This window comes from Hemicordylus capensis, chromosome 6, assembly GCF_027244095.1.
Source record: "Hemicordylus capensis ecotype Gifberg chromosome 6, rHemCap1.1.pri, whole genome shotgun sequence".
Lineage (NCBI taxonomy): Eukaryota > Metazoa > Chordata > Lepidosauria > Squamata > Cordylidae > Hemicordylus > Hemicordylus capensis.
Genome location: NC_069662.1, coordinates 67688554 through 67708222, shown reverse-complemented (window position 1 = coordinate 67708222; position 19669 = coordinate 67688554). Strand labels below are relative to the sequence as shown.

General features: G+C 40.9%; 1 protein-coding gene across 22 annotated transcripts in view; it reads right to left on the bottom strand.

Annotated features, from left to right (window-relative positions):
• FHOD3 (formin homology 2 domain containing 3) overlaps window positions 1–19669 on the bottom strand; it is a 663149-nt gene that overhangs the window by 148040 nt on the left and 495440 nt on the right. For 21 of the 22 annotated variants that reach the window (XR_008309501.1, XM_053259380.1, XM_053259375.1 and 18 more), the window contains 2 exons: window positions 14875–15089; window positions 556–873 (listed from right to left, as the gene is read on the bottom strand). Coding sequence is in view for 21 of the 22 variants with exons in the window: in XM_053259380.1 (XP_053115355.1) it covers window positions 556–873; window positions 14875–15089 (533 nt within the window). In the remaining variant the exon portion in view is untranslated. The remainder of the gene's footprint in view (window positions 1–555; window positions 874–14874; window positions 15090–19669) is intronic. The other variant, XM_053259379.1, reaches the window with a different exon arrangement.

The window sequence follows — 19669 nt, the reverse complement described above, 5'->3', positions numbered from 1 at the left end:
TGAGTCAATTGCATGGCAAATGACGTGCAAGCCAGTCAGCAGTTTAATGGGGAACTGAGATGCACACTCTTTTAGCATCATGCACAACTGCTAGCCAGTCTCTGTGCCTTTCAGTCAAGATCCATGTCAATTAAGCCAGGTCTCTGTGTCTTTAAAAGGGAAGCAAAGTGCTACTATGCTAAGATCTGAATTAGCATGTGAAATAACAATTTGGAAACTTCTGCACTGGTGAAAATTGAATATCTGTTTTTGCAGATAAGTGTTGTTTCACACATTCCTAGGCTCTAATTCTGTACTGCTCGTAAAACAAAAAGGAGTTTTGAAAAATGAAAGCAGATGGCTTGTTTCTATTACCCTCTTAAGAACATTTTTAACTATTCTGTGACTGTGCACATAAAACCTCCAGTTTACATTCAGAATATTGATACAATGAGATAATGGAGTATATACCAATGGCAAAATAAGCTTGGTAGTTTTTTGTTTTCATAACAAATATTAACATGGAACTGATTAAAAATACCAAAAAATGGTTATGGGGAAAAAGTTTCACTTTACCAGTTTCATTGTCACTGGTTAACTTTTCCTCCCTTTCCTCCCTCTCTAAAGTGCTGCTTGTCGAGGATATGCTGGATGCAGAGCAGTTGTCTTTTTCATTCACTTCTTCATTCTGCCTCTCTTTTTCACTGAGTCTTACACATTCTTCTGTCTCTTGCTCTGGGCTTTGCTCCACTTCACTTTCTGGCTCCACCTCTGCAGCCTCTATTTCTTGCAGGGTGGTTGCTCCCTGCTTGAATTCTGCCTCATCTTCCTGCTCTGTTTTTGTTTGTGCTTCTGGCTCAGGTTCTGGTTCACATTCAGGTTCACTGGCCCTCACTGGTGAAAAGAATAATGAAGAAAGAGTTTCACTTAACAGTATCCTGTGTGTGCTTTGAACAGTCAAGTGAGTTTCATCAGTCTTCATTTCTCTAGTGAGTGAGAGGAGAAAGGCATATATCAATAGCTGACTGAATTTTAGCCTCAATGGTTTCTTAGAGTGCCGGACAGAAGCATAGCATTTCAAGATGATGAGAGCCACTTCAGAATGCTGCCATTCCTTACTTGAAAAGTGTTGTCAAATGTGGAGGCTAATGTTAACTTTTTAAAAAAAATCAACAATGTAGGTATAAAACATCTCATTGTCCCATCCACAGTGGCTGCTGAAAGTCTGACTCCAAGGAAGTGATACTCGGTTAGCAAGGTTGTGGCAGTGAGGGGAGAGAGCAATAGAAAAAGGACGAGGTAACTTTCAGCTGCTATTTAATTTGCTATTGAAAACATTTTTATCATGGACTGATTTTTCACCTGATATGGAATATTTATATTAAAAAATGCAAGTGTGTTAGTTTTATTAGTGCAGCAAACAGCAGAGCTCGAAAAGGGCAGTGCCATGCATTTATCTGACAGAAAGCAGCTGTTTTCTCATGCCTATTTACTTCAGCACAGCCACATCAACCACCTGCTTGGCATCTGGCACAGATTTAGCTTCCAATTATTTGACATCTGGCATAAATTTGTCCCTTAACTGGCGGGCATCTGGCATACATTGTTGATGGCACAGTTGATTTCCTCCTCTCACTGATACATCATTGATATGGTGAAATTCAGTCGAAGATGACAAAGATGACAAACATTTATATTTGTCATTGAATCAATTTGTCGGTGAAATTGTCATTCACCTCCATTATTTTCAGCAGTATTCACATGGAAGAATTTTATACTGTGCTGTGCAGTGAAGAAACAAGAAAGCATCCATAGGCATTCAAGTCAAGTAGCCCATACGTCTCTGACCACAGAAATGACCATGCAAAAATGATGGAACTGGAAACATGCATGTTAATTTTTTGTAGTCCTGAAATCACCGTTTGGCATACTCTTCCAGATTTCTCCTCATAGTAATCCTACTCATACTATTCTTGCAAGGTATATAGTGTTGAAATGGACACTGTAATGGAACATGTAGAGAACCACCTGTGGATTGTGATTGGACTTTTCTGATGAGAATTCTGATGAGTTATAAAGAAAGGGAGTTGAGTCTGATCATCATAACTCAGGAGTTTATACTAATTTATAGTGGAACATAAGGGGAGTCCTTCTGAGAAATGAAAAGATTGTGAGCCCTTTGGGGACAGGGATCCATCTTATTTATTTATTATTTCTTTGCATAAACCGCCCTGAGCCATTTTGGAAGGGCGGTATAGAAATCAAATATATAATAATAATAATAATAATAATAATAATAATAATAATAGCAGCTCAAAAATCAGGCAACATAAGATTACATTGAGGCTGCCAGATTATGTTTTTAGACATGCATAGTAGGGGTGTACACAGATGATTTTTGCAGGTAGTTTCAAATTCGGACAGAATTTGAACCAAACCACAGGTCCGCAAACCAGTTCAGTTGAACCAACCGACTTGTCTGGTCCGTTCAATCGAACCGGTTCGACCCAGTTCAACAATCTGAGAGGTTATGCTTGTAAAGGGGAATCCAGTGAGGATTCTCTTTACAAGCGAAGGGGGAATCCTGCCTTTAAAAGGCTTCTAAGGGCAGTTGGGTGGAAGCAAGAGGCGCCTTTAAAAGTAGGTGCTTACTGATCCTCCAGTGGCTCCTCGAAACCTCGGTGCTCCCCCCCATCAGCCCAACGGTGTGGTTCCGGCCTCTGTGGATATATGGAGGCCATTTGCGTGACCTCTGCGGATGCATGGAAGTCACACAAATGGTCTCTGCCCAACCATGGAGGCCAGAACTGTGCTGTTGGGGGGAACACTGGGGTTTTGAGGACCAGCTGCCGTCAGAGGATCGGATAGCACCTACTTTTGAAGGTCCCCTCATGCCATCCCCCCACCCGATGCCCTTAGAAGCCTTTTATGGGCAGTATTCCCATTTGCTTGTCCTCCTCACTGGATTCCCCTTTACAATCATAGCCCCTAAAAACACCAAACCAGGCTGATGCAGTCCACAATGGACTGGGCTTAGTTTGGTTTGATTGTGGTTTGATTGTCTGCCTCTCCTTGAGGATGGCTTGGTTCATGTATGAACTGTCAAAATGGCCCAGTTCATTGTGGACCGGTTCGTGTATACCCCTAATGCACAAAACCTATTGAAATGATCTGTGCAAGAGCATTTATTTCTGAATTTGTTCAGGAGAACAGCCTGGTGGGCTGTGTCCTTAAACTAGAGGCATGTCAAAACATTAGTTATTAAGGCCATAAAAAGCCTATCTTCAGAATTTTCCAGGACAAATCTTTACAGCAAAATTACTACTAGAAAAAAGGCATTGTTCTGGTAAAATAAAGTGGATTTCAAAATCTCAAATTAAAGATACAATTATATAAAGATTACCACATCAACAAAAACCGAAGATCACAGTGAAATGTCAATGTCAACACTAGTCCGATATACAGCTGAAACTTTCAGGATGATCTAAGGGCACATAACATGGATAGAGAGCCAGCGTGGTGTAGTGGCTAGAGTGCTGGACTAGAACCGGGGAGGCCCAAGTTCAAATCCCCCTTCAGCCATGAAACTAGCTGGGTGACTCTGGGCCAGTAACTTCTCTCTCAGACTAACCTACTTCACAGGGTTGTTGTTAGGAGAAACTCAAGTATATAGTACACCACTCAGGGCTCCTTGGAGGAAGAGCGGGATATAAAATGTAAAAATAAATAAAATAAATAAATATTTTCTAATACTAGAAAGACACATCGAGGATATGTATTGGTGGTTACTGACCACACAAGCTCAATGAAACCCCCATGATCACTTTTGATTATCACTAACAGGGGCAAATACACAACTGAGGAATTCAAAATATTAGCTTTCCAGATCTGAAAAGTCTCACCCCATTTCAAACTGAATTGTATCTAACAGAATCAAACCACAGTCAAATTTGAAATGGGAGTGAGGCTCTTTAAACTGGGGGAGTACCCTCTCCTGTTTTCTCTGCCTTCTTAATGAAATAATGAGGCAAAAACTACAGTCCCTCTCTTGTTACTTGGCAGGCAATGAAACATTTCCAGCTAGAGATATTTTATTTATTTATTTGGGAATGGGATGGGGGAAACTGGTGAGGGAGGATGCTTGTGCTTTTTCAATGAAAGCTCAAAGAGAAACAAATTCTTTTTGAGGTTACTGGAGGGGTAGTTGGCCGACACCAGATGCTGCAGAGCAGCACATATATGCCCTGCTTTTATGAATTTTCAGATGCAGCTGAATATTACGCTACCTGATCCCTTAGTCCAGCTTTCTTAGGAGATTCCAATCCCTAAACCGGCTCTGGGCTCCTTGGAGGAAGAGCGGAATATAAATGTAAAATCATCATCATCACTCCTCTCTGTGTTAATGTTTCTTTGTACTAAAGGTAAAGTGTGCTGTCAAGTCGATTTCAACTCCTGGCGCCCACAGAATCCTGTGGTTTTCTTTGGTAGAATACAGAAGGGGTTTACCATTGCCTCCTCCCGCACAATATGAGACAATGCCTTTCAGCATCTTCCTATATTGCTGCTGCCCGATATAGTACCAGCAAGGATTTGAACCAGCAACCCTCTGCTTGTTAGTTAAGCATTTCCCCACTGAGCCACTTAAGGTGACCTTTCTTTGTACTAGATATATTTTATTTTAAACTCCCCAGAGTTACAAGTTTTGGGCAGTATACAAATATGCCTAAATAAATAAATAAATAAATAAATATATAAATATAAATAACAAGAATAAGAAATTTTACTTTAAAAATTATTATGAGAACACTCATTTTCTACTGGCCAATGTCTATTTCTTTTCATTAAAACATCTTTCATTAGCAATCACCAAGGCATCCATGATCTCACAATACTTGAGTTTTTCTTTTTCTAAAATGACTCTCCCTATCTTTTAGGACAGCAAAATCCAGCCAAAATTCAATGACCGAATCATCTTCAGTCTTCTCAAAATTCTATTTTTAACTCTCATCTGGAGTCATGTTTTCCCCACACACACGAGTAGAACTTCCTACTCCCAAGTTGTCCCATTGGTTACATTGGAGGCCCTCCAATTTTTTTAGGCCATAGAACCCACAATCATTTAACATTTCACTCCAGAGGAGTACAGCAGTGACCATGCATCCCATGCATGGTGCCTTGTGTGACTGCACTACTCACTGAGAATGTGGGCTTTTAGCAAATAAAAATGAACATTTCAAACCACACACTGAGGAGCCATACTTCAAAAGCTCCATTCTCAACATTTAAGCTGAAAGGATATGCTGTGAGTGACTTAGAGGCAACCTGGGAGCTCATCTACAAATGAGCATTCTACAGATCAGTCACCCAGTGTTCTGTAAACCACCTTGAAATTGTTTTAATGAAAGGTGTATACAAATTTAACGATAAAAATTAAATAAATCATTACATCTTTTGCTTGGTTTCTTATCAGCTGTCCTGGGCACAAACATCCTGGGTACACATAATACCAACTTCGTCTTCCATCCAAGCCAAACACAGATGACAATGCTTCCCTTTGTGAATGCAGTTGCATCTCTGTGGGTATGTCTGGCTTGTTGTGTTTCATAGTGCTTACACAGGTCAGCCCCTTGCTAAGGAAAGCTGAATATTGCCCCGCACACATGAGAAGATCATCAGGTCTGTGGCAAGAATGCACCTGCCCTGATGTTACTGGTGGAAATGCTGATGCACTCTTGACACATCCTTTAATTGTGTAAGAGGAACATTAATCTGAATCATCCCTCTACACACACTTCAGCAAGTGACCCCAAGTGGTGTTCCCCAGTTGTACACATTGTTGCACAACTTTGTCTTTGTTGCAGTCCTCCAGCTTGCTTCCAAAGGTAAACATATCTTGTCAGTTGGTAGGATGTTTCTGCATCACAGCACTACCATATTTTCAAACTGTACTTCTTTGGTTTGCTTGGAATGTGTTGCCAAAAGGGACAGTGTCTCAGAAACCTAACAGATTTCCATCATCAACTGCTCATCAACTGCTGGTCAGACACAGGAATGTAGCTGTGCTGAAGCTTCTGCACAAACAAGTTCCAGATACTTGTAATGGTTGCCAACTTGGCAATCACTCTTCTCTCCTGCCATGCGGCTTTGTAATTGAACCTTAAATTACTTGTAATGACCTCAAATCATCTCAGCTGCATTGTGGCACAGAAATAGGAAGGCTCACAGTCCCTGCAACACACCAGCCAGGACTGGTAGGCAAAGAAATACTATCAGTTCTTTTAGGTCAAGGTGCTTCTATCAGAGCATAGAAAGCTGCTATCTACTGAGCCAGACCGTAGGCCCAATATGAGAGTGGAGCATCGCTAAGGAAGTCCCACAAAATTGTGTTGGACTTTGGAAGAGGAAACTTCTCAAAATGAGGGGACTGGCAAAGGAAGCTAAAATGGAAAGTCAAATCACTCCAGAAAGTATGGAACTTATTTAAAACACAATAATAAAAGCTCAGTTGGAGTGTAAACCAAGAAGGAGAAAAGGTACCACCAAGTTCAGGAGGATACCAGGTACGAATAAGTTTAGGAAGATGCCGGCATGGCTAACAGGTAGAATCAATAAAGCTATAAAAGGGGAGAAAACTCCATTCAGAAAATGCAAGTCCTGCCCAAATGAAAGAACAGAAAGGAACATAAACTCTAGCAAAAGAAATGCAAGGAGACACTAAGGGATGCACAAAGGGTTTGAGGAGCTTATAGCTAATAGTTTCAAGGGGAATCACAAAACCTTATTTAAAGATCAGAAACAAAAAACCTGCCAGGGAAGCCGTTGGACCCTTAGATGACGAGGGTGTGAAAGGGATTATTAAAAAGGATAAAGAGATTGCAGAGAAGTGGAATGAGTTCTCTGCATCTAGCTTCACTGAGCTTCTGAGGCTTAGAGGCTAAACAACTGGGCCAATTTGAGGTAACGAGAGAGGATATTCTAAACAGTCCTGAAAACTAAAAAATTAACAAGAACGCCAGGGCCAGATAGTATCCACCTAAGAGTTCTGAAGGAACTCGAATGTGAAAGCACTCATCACCCAGCAGATATATGTAACTTGTCCCTACAATCAGGCTTTCTAGAGGACTGGAAAGTAGCTAACATAAGATAAGATAAGATAAGATAAGATAACATCAAAAGGCATCTGGGGGAATCCAGGAACTACAAGCTAGTTAACTCAACTTCTGTGCTGGGTAAAATGGAAAGCATACTTAAGGACAAAAAGTAAAATGTATAGAAGGAAAAGGTCTTACTGAATGAGAACCAGCATGGCTACTGTAAGGGCAAGTCGTGCCTTACTAACCTGGAGTTTTTTTTGAGAGTGTTAACAGGCATGTGGATAAAGGTGATCCAGCCAACACAGTACTTGGACTTCCAAAAAGCCCCTGACAAAAGCTCCCCACCAAATCCAGCAGCCACAGTACAGGAGAACAGATCCACATGCAGACCAGCAACTGGCCAAAGGGCATGAAAGACAGTGTGGGACTAAATGCTACAGTTTTCACAATGGAGGGAAATAAGAAGTGGGATCTCCCAGGGATCTGTACTGAGACCAATGCCAAGCCAAGTTTGCTACTGACACGAAAGTATTTAGGGTTATTTAGTATTTAAGGTAGTGAATTCAAAACAGACTGTGAGAAGCTCCAAAAGCACCTCTCATTTTGGATCCCTCTGATAATGTTCTACTTCCTAGCTTTATCAGCATTTATGGTTTAATCTAGTGTTTATAATTTAATCTAATAATTTTACGTACTATATAATTAATATTTGTCAATAATCTGAATTTATCTGAAAATGTGAATTAGTGATAATAAAGTAATCTTTTGCTGTTATAGACATCTCCTTTAGAAAGGAAACAGGGTGTCCCTACAGTCAGTTTATGGCATGACCATAGACAGCATAATATTTCAATTGTCGCTTCTCTCTAGCTTATATCATAGGAATGTACCTGAGCTGATTCATCTGTTTAATTGAACTATCTGAATATATTGCAGGACATTAGCTGTTCATGAGTTTTAAGATTGGTTTGTATTTTCAGAAGCACAAGTTACACTATTAAAGGCTTTAATATGTCAAAGATAAGGTCACTATGAAATCAGCAAACTGTGTTTAAAGGAAGTAATTCCCTTCCAAAATAAAGCTAAATTCTGATCAACCACACCATTTTCTTCCACAATAAACATTTAGCAAAACAAGCTTGCTGCTAAGGCCGGGGAGATCTACCCCAAGACATACCAACCAGACCCAAGTGTAGAATAATTATGATATGTCAATTACCTGCTACACTCTGAGCCAAATAGTGAGAATGATATGCACAAGTAGTAACCCACATCTGAGTTACTACAGATAAAGACTTCCAATACCACTCAAGACAACTGGGCACACAGGCTAGGTCAAAGCAACCAATTAATACTCATTTCTCACAGAGAAGAAACACTGATGTTGAGAGTTAAGCAATTAGGACAAGACCAGTGATGGGAGGGTTTTTTGTTTTAACTTGGTATTTTTAAAGCAGCAGCAAGTTGCAGCAACATTCTCAAGCATACCCAGCTGGGGAACATTGAGGTTCAGAGTTATACAACTTGCCCAGGATCAGGCAATTGTATGGATAGAATTGCAGCCTTTCGATTGTTGCTGTTGTACCCTATCTGCATCTTCTTCTCTCCAAATTACATTGCAATAATTTTTAATGCAGGTTGCACAAATAGGAAGTAGGACACTACTCTCTTTATGAAGACACTACTTATTTTTTGTCATAGAAAATGGAAAAAGAGTATTATGAAGTAAGGGTGCATAACCCTGTCCCCTGTTGTAGGGGACAGCCCTTAACATAAGGGAATGTCTTTGCATGTATATATCCTCTTTTTACTGAGTCCCCTACTTGACATATCAAACTATCAACTTAAAACCCAACAAAAAAGTATTCGGGAAAGTTAGGATGAATGTATAGTGTAATGGCTAGAGAGACAGACCCATTCAGCCTTGAAACCCACAGGGTAACCCTGGGCCCATCACCCCCTTCTCAACCTAACCTACCTCACAGGGTTGTTGTGAAGGAAAAGTAGAACAAAAGTGTAAAAATACATACATAAATGTGTGCATAGCATAGTTGGAGCCAGATTTAACTCTGTCACCAGAGGTTTTGTGTGCATATGGAACATATTTTGTCTGGAGCACCCCAATTTTGGGCATAAGCATTTTGAAGGAACAGTCAAATGACCTGGAGAAGATTCTGAGGAAGGCACTGCTGAGCTGGAAGAGGGAATAAAAAGAAAGACAGATGGGTAGCTTGATGTCTAGGGAAAGGTACTGAGAACTTTTCCTATATGCTTCTGAGTGCTAAATGAAGCTAGCAGGGACATACGCTCAAGAGGAAGGATGTGCTTGTTAAATGGCTGCCTCTCATAAAGCTGTTATAGGTGCCCAGGATAAAAGAACGACCAAATAGCAACTGCAGCCTGAAGGCAGAAACAGAGCCTGCTGTTGGTAAAATAGAACTGCTCAGTTAGAGGATAGTGTTTGCTGCTTTCAATAATTGGTCACTGCTTACCCAAGGCTTACTACTACCAGGACTTACTACCAGGTCAATGCTTACTCAGGGCTTACTACCTTTGTTTCCCAGTGAAAGGGAAAAAATACTGGGGGTGGGTGGGGACAACTGCAATTTTCCCAAGGAGTGGGGAGTTGCCGCCGCCATGCCACAGCCTGCCGTCAGTCACTCCTTGTTCCTCTATCCCTTGGCTCTGGCAGCGATCCTTCTGCTGCCGCACCACAGAGTGACTGGCAGGCATTGTTTCTTCCTCTTGTAAGGGTTTATTGGCGTAGCAGCACAATAAGGGCCATAACCACCAAGTAGCTACAGATAGTTCAAGATCCACTATTAAAGTCTTTCACATAAATGTGAATCATGAAGAAAATCCCACAAGGACTTAAGTACTCTGTTCCGAACCTCCCTGGCACTAAAAAACATCCATGTCTCCAAGTCCCCAAAGCCCAATAATTGCAGAGTCTCCAAACATTTAATATGACCTTCACAGTATCTCCCACATTCCCTTAGGACATGATCAGCAGTTTCAGGGAGACCACACATGGAGCATAAATTATCCTCCACTTTACCAAGTAAAAACAGTTTTTCACACAGATTGCAATGTCAAGATAGTATTCTTAGAGTGGCAATTTGCCAGGTTCTATGAAAAGAACTCAGGCAATTCATTTCTGGGAGGCTTGGAAAATTTTCATAAAAACAACATCCTGTATGGTCCATGTCCCTCCCATCTATGCTATCAATTTCCTGCAGCTTCATATACTGACACTTAATCTTGGACCAGGACAGTGGAAATTCAAAATCATTGGTATCTTTCCCCAAGGCTTCTTTGAGTCAGCCTCCTAATTTCCCATGATCCCTTGAGCAGGAATCCATCAAAATTTTATCAAAACATCTCTAAATCTGATTGTTTTTTAGGTTCCAAATTTCACCAACCAGGGAAGGTGCCCACTCCAAACCCCCATTCTGGATTCCTAGCAGCACAGACTGGGAATCAGATAAAATTAGAATGTTATGCAGGGTCAATCCCTTAGCCCATTCCAGGGCCAAAATAATAGCAATCAGTTTGGCCGACATAACATTCCCCTGCTAACTTGGCAAAGATGCACCATTTAACGTGGTGATTCTATTTATTTAGCAGGGGGAGAGTAACTAGCCCTATCCACCCCCAACAAAGTACCTCCAAGTGACTGTTGCTGGTGTCTATCTTATGTTTCTTTTTAGATTGTGAGCCCTTTGGGGACAGGGATCCATCTTATTTATTTATTATTTCTCTGTTTAAACCATCCTGGGCCATATTTGAAAGGGCGGTATAGAAATTGAATAAATAAATAAATAAATAAATAAATAACTATAATAATAATTCAACCCATTATTTAGTCGATAGCTCCTCTTAATCCCCAACTCAGGAACAAGAAATGCAGCAGAAATCCTGTCTCCCTGTACATTCCGAGAACCATCAGTCTTGTTCCCCTGATAGAAATTCCAGCATAGTAATCTTAGTCATCAATGAATTACTGGTATTAGGGTCCTTCTGTGGGCCCACTAAGGTAACTACTAGAGAATACCACATCCAAACAGGAAAATGCCAAAGTCCCCTCCCTATGTTCATATCAGCCCTCAAAGGGTACCAAGTTTGCCACAACCTAATCCACAACAGATGGGGCAATCTCACATCATCTGCCCTACGAGGGTCTTCCAACTCCCAGCTGGGGCCATAAATAGAACCAATTGATCCATCAGGGTGCCTATGTAATCTATTCCACAAGGAAAGGTCTCAAGCCAAATGGCACACAACACCACCCTGAACTACATTAGAGCGAGTAGTGGCAAAAGCTCCATTTACTTTAGTCTAGGTTTTATTCTGGATGATATCCAACTTCTGGATCCTAGGCAGGGACATATAGGCCTGACTACCATATTCTATAATTGGTTGGATCAAGGTTTGGTATAACAATAAGTTCTTCTGACCTTTCCCCCACATACTCCACATCCCACACAACAGTTGTAGTCTAGGTTTGCACCTGCTGAGGACATACTTTGTGACATACTGTGGAGCCCAACTCATTTTATAATAAAAAATTATGCCCAAAAACTTAAACTGGGGAACCATATGGAGAGGAGACCCATACAAGGTTAACTAGGAGACCTCCCTGTAATGAGCATTGCAAGAAGCCTGCTACTTATGCAGGCACTCCCTGCATAATGACTGGTTGGCCGACATCACATGTGGGGGGGTGAGGAGGCCAGACAATAACTTGATTGGCTGGCCCAGGTCACATGGAAGGGGAGGCAAGATGGTGGCCTGCCTGCCCATGAGACCAGACATACAACCCAGGGGTGGGGTTGCTGCAGCAGGGAGTGGCATTTCCTGCAAATGATCCACAAGAAATAAGCCATTGAAAGCTATGAAACAGTGCATGGAAGAAGTAAGCCATGTAAACAGGAGTTAATAAATGTAAAGACCTGTACAAAAGAGAGCTATGAAATGAGGACAGAGTCAACAAACACAAAAGACCTTCAATTTTCAAATGAAGTATTTCTCTATCTGGAAATGCCCTTGGACACAGTATTCCAAGAGAGATCTGACCAGTACAGAATAGAGTGGAAAGCACACTAACAGCATTTCAAATCTAACTGCATCTGCATTTTTTATGACCCTGAGGATTTTATAGTCCCTGGGGACATATTTTCAGGAAGCAGAGAGGGTTTCCTGGGTAAGATGAGGTCATCCAAAAATTACCCCTTCCCTGGTGCACCAATGTGGCTGGTCTGGAAGTGCTGTTAGTCTGTTCCTTTCACTGCACTGGCATTTCCTTGGTCTGAACATCAGCCACTGAGATTTAGTTACTGGTATTTTAGGGTATGATCTAACTTCATATGGGGGCAGGACCTGGGCAAGAGGAAGGACTGAATAATGATGTGGGACATATGTAGAGGTATTCTATTCCCAGCCATAGCTTGGCCCACCATTGTGTGCTATGAAAATTGGGGGACAGGATAATAAGGCTTTATTGACCCTATGCCAATTTATCCAGTAAAAGAAAGTTGGGATTTGTGTGGAATGGATTTTCCCCTCAGTGTACAAAGCATTTACTGTCTTTATCTCATTCACCCTGAAGGTATATGTAATCTACTTGTAAAGCTCCACAAGACTGTTAATTTTTGTTGAGTGTTCCTTTGGCAGAGCCTAAAACACCTGCTGCCTGCTGAAAGGCATTACACACCTCAGCAGCTGAGAGTCAGCCTGTGCACCTGTAGCAAATGTACTCCCCACACATACTTAACTGCTTTATTTTATATTGTAATATTTGGAATAATTCCCAATGTATGCTAAAATGATCATGATAAAAGGGATAGTTGCTCTCTGTGCAGATTCACAAAATCCTAGTGGTAGGGAAAAGTGATTTTTTTAAAAAATGTCTGACACTGGATTTGAATAACTGCCATTCTGAATATTTCTGAATAAAAGTACTTTCACAGATATGCAATCCTGGTAGGGATTCTAATACAAAAAATAAAAAATAAAAATAGCAATGCATAAAGGAAATCAGTTGTAATTTTATGTAAACTGAAATTAAGTATTAAAGCAGTACACTCAACGTGAGCATATAAAATCAATACATCCTTCAAATGGTGGCTTGAACAGCATGCTTCAAGCAAGAACAGCCATTCAACTCAAGGAATTTAAGTCAGAGAGGCATTAATTACCAAACAAACATAAAGGAATGAAAACAAGTCACAGTACATAAAAGTGAAACTGGCTTGAGCATGCACAGGCCTCAAAAACATTCATGCTTTGTAATCTATAAAAATATTTGAATACTTTCATTCCCTTGAGGATAACTGTCTTACCTCACACACAACCCTTGAAAAGTGGTGGTTTTCTTGACCAAGAGAATAGCAACCCAGATAAGTGTTTCTCCCAGTGGCTACTGATGGTATTTCTCTTGTTTCTTTTTTCAGATAGTAAGTGCTTCTTTAATTGGGAACCATTTTCTGATTCCCTTTGCTATGTAAACTGCTTTGACAATTTTTTCTTTAAGCATTTTATTAGTTATGTTGTTTTATTTAGAATAAAGGAGTTTATTGTAACTAATAATTTTGCACCAACAGATTTCCCAGAAAACCCTGTAAGAGATATTAATTATGAGGACACTCTAGCCAAAATTGTTCAGATCCACAGATCTCAACAGGAAAGATTGAAGCATAAGCATTTTTAACTTGCTGTTGAAATAGAAGTGGTAATTTAGGCAGGATAGTGTTCCATATTTCTTTGCCCATTTCTCCCCAAGTAATTGTATTTGGTCTGTTACAAGCCCAGGCCAGTACTAGGCTTGCTACACATCTAGGATGACATGCATGGCCAAAAAACTGCAGTATTTTTATTTTTATTTTTTTATTTATCAAATCTGTACACTGCCCCAAACTTTCATCTCTGGGCAGTTTACAATAGCATCAATACTAGTTACAATAGTATTGCTGTTCTTTTGTTTTTCTCATTCAACATTATTTCTGCTAAAGAATGATCTTGGCATCTAGCATTTGCACTTCTTTCATAGACTTCATATAAAGCAAAATTCAAGCCATTATTATCAGTTGCAAGAGTAATAATAGTTGTATTAAAACATTTCAGTCTTCCTACTTAAAAACCCAGAAACCATAATTAAAAAACCAACGCAAAGGGGAAAGTAGGCATACATGAGAGCTTGCATGTATGTACATTGGCTTCTTCCCTTGCCCACTCTGAAGCAACACCCTACACTCTTTCAAGAAATCAGTTTTGAAATTTCCCAGAGTTTTCAAAAGCAACTTATCAAGCAGTGTGCATGGCTCTTTGGAGGTAGGAAAGAACAAAACAAAACTTAAAAGTCCTACACAGTTATTTCCAGAATGGTCATCTGAATCACTGGCACTGCTATTTCAGGGCACAATTCAGATAAAGGTAAGCAGAAAGGTTTAAGAACATATTTAACCCTACCTCTGAAATTAATGGGACTTTAAAGTGTTTGCCTGGAGCACATGCCTTTGGTGTTTTGAGTTTGAAAGCACTTTTTTGCAATTATCATTATTCCAAACGCAGCATGCTATATGTTATCGTTCTTTTAAGTTGTGCATTCAGAAATAAATCTAACTATTAATAAGTTACTAAATGTTATTACTAGTTCGTAAGATATCCAAGAGAGATATGTATAAAAGTTAACAGATTTGTTAACAATAGACCTTCTTAAAGAAGTGTAACACTTTGAACTCTTTACCATTGCATCCGATTAAGTTGTGAGAAACGATTCTCTTTAGAATTCTCTGGCACTTACCTTCTGGGATCTGAGGTGTTCCACAAGATGTCACTGGGGTTTTGGGTTCCTCCTGAGAATCTGTTGAAGCTGGGCTGGTACACTTGGAATTGGGAGAGACTGGGATTGAAGAACTACTCAAATTCAAGGACAAATCACTCCTGCCCCTACATAAACTTCGACTTCTCAGCTCCTTCTCATACTCTTCAGCTGCCAATTTCTCTAGGAATTTGTATCTGAAAGTTAAATTCCAAAGAGATCCCGTAAAGAAGGAGAAAACTGTAGTTGATGCTGCTTTATGGATGAAACACCTGTAGGGAAATATCTGACTTCCTGGCACAAAACTGGCTGCTGTGTCAACTTTCTGCTGCTTTAACCTTCAAAATACACCAGAGCAACCCTCCCCCTCCAAAAAAACACAAGAAACTGCCCATTTAAGTTTATGTTGTTCATTTCAAACCAATAGATACTACCAAGCAGCCCTTAGATACTGTATTTTGAAGAAAACAGTCTTCTTGGAAACATTTATCAGCTCTTCCTTTCTCCCGCTTTCCCTAAAAAAAAAAAAAAAGCAAGCCTCCCAGTGACCAAATGATGGAGGACTTCGTCCCAGTCTTGTTGAAGAGAGAGAGGAAAGTTCAGTGCTGCACAGAATAACGGATCTTGCAATAAATAATACCACTTATAAACATTTAGAATAAGAACTGTCTGAGTCTCTGAACTTGCTTCTATTTGCTTTAAGAGTACTGCAGTGGAATTCACTTTGTTCTCTCCAGAGCCTACAATGGAAACTTGTTAAAAAAAAAATCTAAGAGATTTCTCGGCTGGACTCAAGACATCCAATAGCTTGGATATGACGTCACATATAGTTTGTTCATCAAAGTCAGTTGAAAAGAACAAAGATACATCTGTTTTGTATTTTAGGCAGGCAGGACACACTTACTGTTTATTAAGACCAGCTACCAATCATATTGTTAAATACAGTGCTTTATATGTTCAGACCAAAATAACTTTGAAATATATGACTCTTTCAGATGTCTGCTAATTTTATCCATAATTATTTGCTTGTGGAATACATTTATGAATACAAATGTAAGAGCATTTGTTTTATCTTAGAACTGAACTGCTCAACAAAGTTGATCAAGACTTTATTCTTATTGTGTATTCAATTTCCAATACCTCGTTGCTATAAATATTTCATAACAATATGCAACAAGCTAAGAGAGACATGTTTCTTTCTTGTGAAACAGTATAACATTTCCAAACATTCTGATAGTTTTTATTTCATGAATTAAAATTGGAGGCACTCTTACACTTGAAAGGGTTTATTTTTAGAATGTGGAAGAGTAAATATTACCTACCTCAGAGAAGGTTCTCTATGTGTTTTTCTGTGTCAGTGTTTGTAACAAAACAAGTAGTTCACTGGTAGATGACTCATGCAGAGACCTAGTGGGAAACCTCCTCTGAGAATAGGTAATTCTGCTGCATTTAGAGTCACTGAATGATGCGGGATTATAAACAATACATGTTTTCCAGCAGAGGGCTGTGCAACCCTCAGGGACCTATGTCCAAGGTGCTCAGAGTGCCTATGATGAGGAGGGGAATCAGCAAAAATAGCTCCTCACATGAGCATCTGTGCTTCAGAAGTAGAGCTGCTTGTGCTGCATGTGTGCTTTTCTTTTCTTTTTCTCTTTCTTTGCGCACAGGGGCAGCATTAGTCAGAATGTCAGTCAATGAGAGTAAAGCTATATGGCAGCCATAGAAAACAGTTGTGCCTATTACATATTCTAAAAAATCCTTCGGTTTAAGATGAAAGTTCAATTTTCACTCATGCTTTAAAAATCATAGAAATTGCAAATTAAAGTGTCTATCTAAACTTCCATGTCATATAAGCTGTTAAGACTTTGTACAGTCTTATATATGATGACGCTTTAGAAATGAGGCTCCACACACCAACAGCTTTACACATGAGTAGACCTCACTTACTTACTTGCAAGTGCACCCTATGTCATTACTTGTGAGTAGACTACATGTGAACACTAGAAGATATTCCCTTTAGAAGATGGGGCTATAGCTCAGCCGAAGACCATCTTGTGAAGGGGGAGATGTCTCCTGCTGGAGGAATACATGAAGGCTTGACAAGTACAATTTGTATGCAGAAGGGCTCAGGTTCATTCCCTGGCATCTCCAGGTAGGACTGGAGATGTTACGGGAAGTGGCTCTCTTGGAGAGCCACTGCCAGTCATTGCGGACAATATGGAGCTAGATGAACTAATGTTCTGACTTGATATAAGGCAGCATCGTATGTTCCTAGACTCACAAACTTACTCCTGAGAAAATCTTGCATCCTTGTTTGTGAATAGATCACCCAATCTTGTATACCTTGCATTATTTTGAGTAGACTGTTATAGGTAACATTGCAGGTCTATTCATGAATAAGACTGACTGCCTACTCATGAGTAGGGATGCATCCTTATTCACTAGTAACACCTTTACTTGTGAGTAGCCCTACAAGAAAACCTTGCATTCTTTCTCAAGAACAGACCTACTCACAAGTAAGGGGAGGGCTACTCGAAGTTGAGGGACTGCTCACAAGCAAGAATGCACTGTCTACTTGCAAGTAAATTTGAGGAGCAACTCATGAGGCAGACTGATGGTCTACTCACAAGTAAGTTAAGGTCTACTCATGAGTAAGGTTGAGGGTCTACTGTCAAGTAAGAATGGAATGCGCAGAAGCCTTCCTAAAGTCTTTTGCAGCCTAGCAGGGAAGGGGGCGGGAGGACATCTCCCCGCTGCCCGCCCGCTTCTCAAGAGTTATCGAGGCGAGATTTAAGGGCCCGGGGCGAGATTTAAGGGGGCGGGAGGGGGCTTCAAGGCAGCAGCAGGGGGCCAGGGCTTCAAGGGGGCAGCCATTTTTTTTATCGGAACAGCCATCGGAGGAGCAATTTTTTCAATAATTACGGCGGCAGTGTGTGGAAAACACGGGAGGGGTAAGTAAAGCCCCCCCCCGCCCTTAATGGAACCCCCCAAACTCCCCACCCGAACCAAAACCACCCCGTGACCGGACTGGTCTGGAGGCCTTTAGAATGGCCTCCGAACCGGTCCGTGCACATTCCTAATATTTACTAAACAAGCGGCGATTTGGGAAAGCACTGTCTTAATGATGCATTAGGCAGAAATTTATCAAAGCAACTTTAACAAGTAATTGGAGAAATTGCATTTGTTGAATGTATGCCTGGCTGCATTCTTCCTTCCATCCCACCTGCCAGAGCTGAAAGACCATGGCAAAGCATCATTTACAAGATTGTATAAAGGTTTTACAGCTTAAATGCTGTAAGTTAAGATGGGCAAGTTAAGATGGGCACCCTAACTTGTAATTTCCATGCTTTTTAGAGCATGAAGGAAAACTGAAAGCATCTTAAATCTCATCTTTAAAAAAAGGTTTTTGGATGACTGAATTTGCAGGATTTTTGAAAAGGAAAATCTGAGGGGGCTCTAGGAACGGGAAGTTTAGGAGTATATCTTACCCATATTGATTAAGTGGAGCCTTGATATTCACAGACAGTGAGGCTATCCACACGATTGAAGAAAATCAGGCTAGCCTCCACTAGCCTGATTTTCTGCAATCGTGAGAACCACCGGGCTCGGCTGCAAGCCCGGTGGTTCTTGAGCAGCTAACCCGCTCACGTAGCCCACCCCTTAGCCCGGGTTTGTGGAGCGAGCACTCCGCAAACCCCGGCTATTGGATCATGAGTAGCTGCAGCGCAGCTCTGCGCCACGGCTACTTACGAGGAGACTCCCAGAGGGGGGGCGAAAAGCCGCCTCCCGGCTCCAGGGGTCTCACCAGCATGCCCTGTGCACTCATGCAGGGCATGCTGGCCCCCACTCCCCCCAGCCCCCACCGGTTCCGTCACACAGCCGGCAATCGTGTGGGCGGCCAATCCTCTCTCTCTCCCCGTCACTGATCATGAGACCCGGTCCAGTATATCCCTGATGTAGAAAGTTAATGTTCAAAGGCAGTCTGCCACTGCCTTGGGTGCCCTTGCATGGGCCCCTACCATTTTGCTGTTGCCTCCCTCCTAAGCCAGTTTGCCATCTCATCCACTTTGCATGCCTTGACAAGGCCCCTTGCTGCTGCTTTGGTAAAGAAAAAATAAAAGAGAACATAAAAGCCCATAAAAGGAAAGGGAGGAAGAAGGGAATGCCTGTTTAGTTCTACAAGTGACAGAGTGCTTCTAGCTACATTCAAAGCACGGAAGTTACTTGCAAGGACTTGCCCTTCCCAACCCTGGGTTCAGTGGGCAAAACTGACAATAAATTGTTGATTTTACTCCATTATTATGAGGACTTCAGAGGCTAGTAACTCAGGAAATACTTGATCCATTCCCCCCCCCCCACGAACACAGGATTATGCTTTAGCATATGCCTGCATTTTTAAAGACATTTAAAAGGACATTTTTAAACAAATCGTAAGATATGTTATCTGATGGTAAAAAAGCATGGCAAATAGCAATAGCAATAGCACTTACATTTATATACCGCTTTATAGCCGAAGCTCTCTAAGCGGTTTACAATGATTTAGTATATTGCCCCCAACATTCTGGGTACTCATTTTACTGACCTCGGAAGGATGGAAGGCTGAGTCAACCTTGAGCCCCTGGTCAGGATCGAACTTGTAACCTTCTGGTTACAGGGCAGCAGTTTTACCACTGCGCCACCAGGGGCAAATGTGATAAGTCTGTTTTTAGGAGTCATATTTAAACTGCTGTATCTCAGCAATTTTTTTTTTTACAGATCAGCACCAAATTTGGCATGG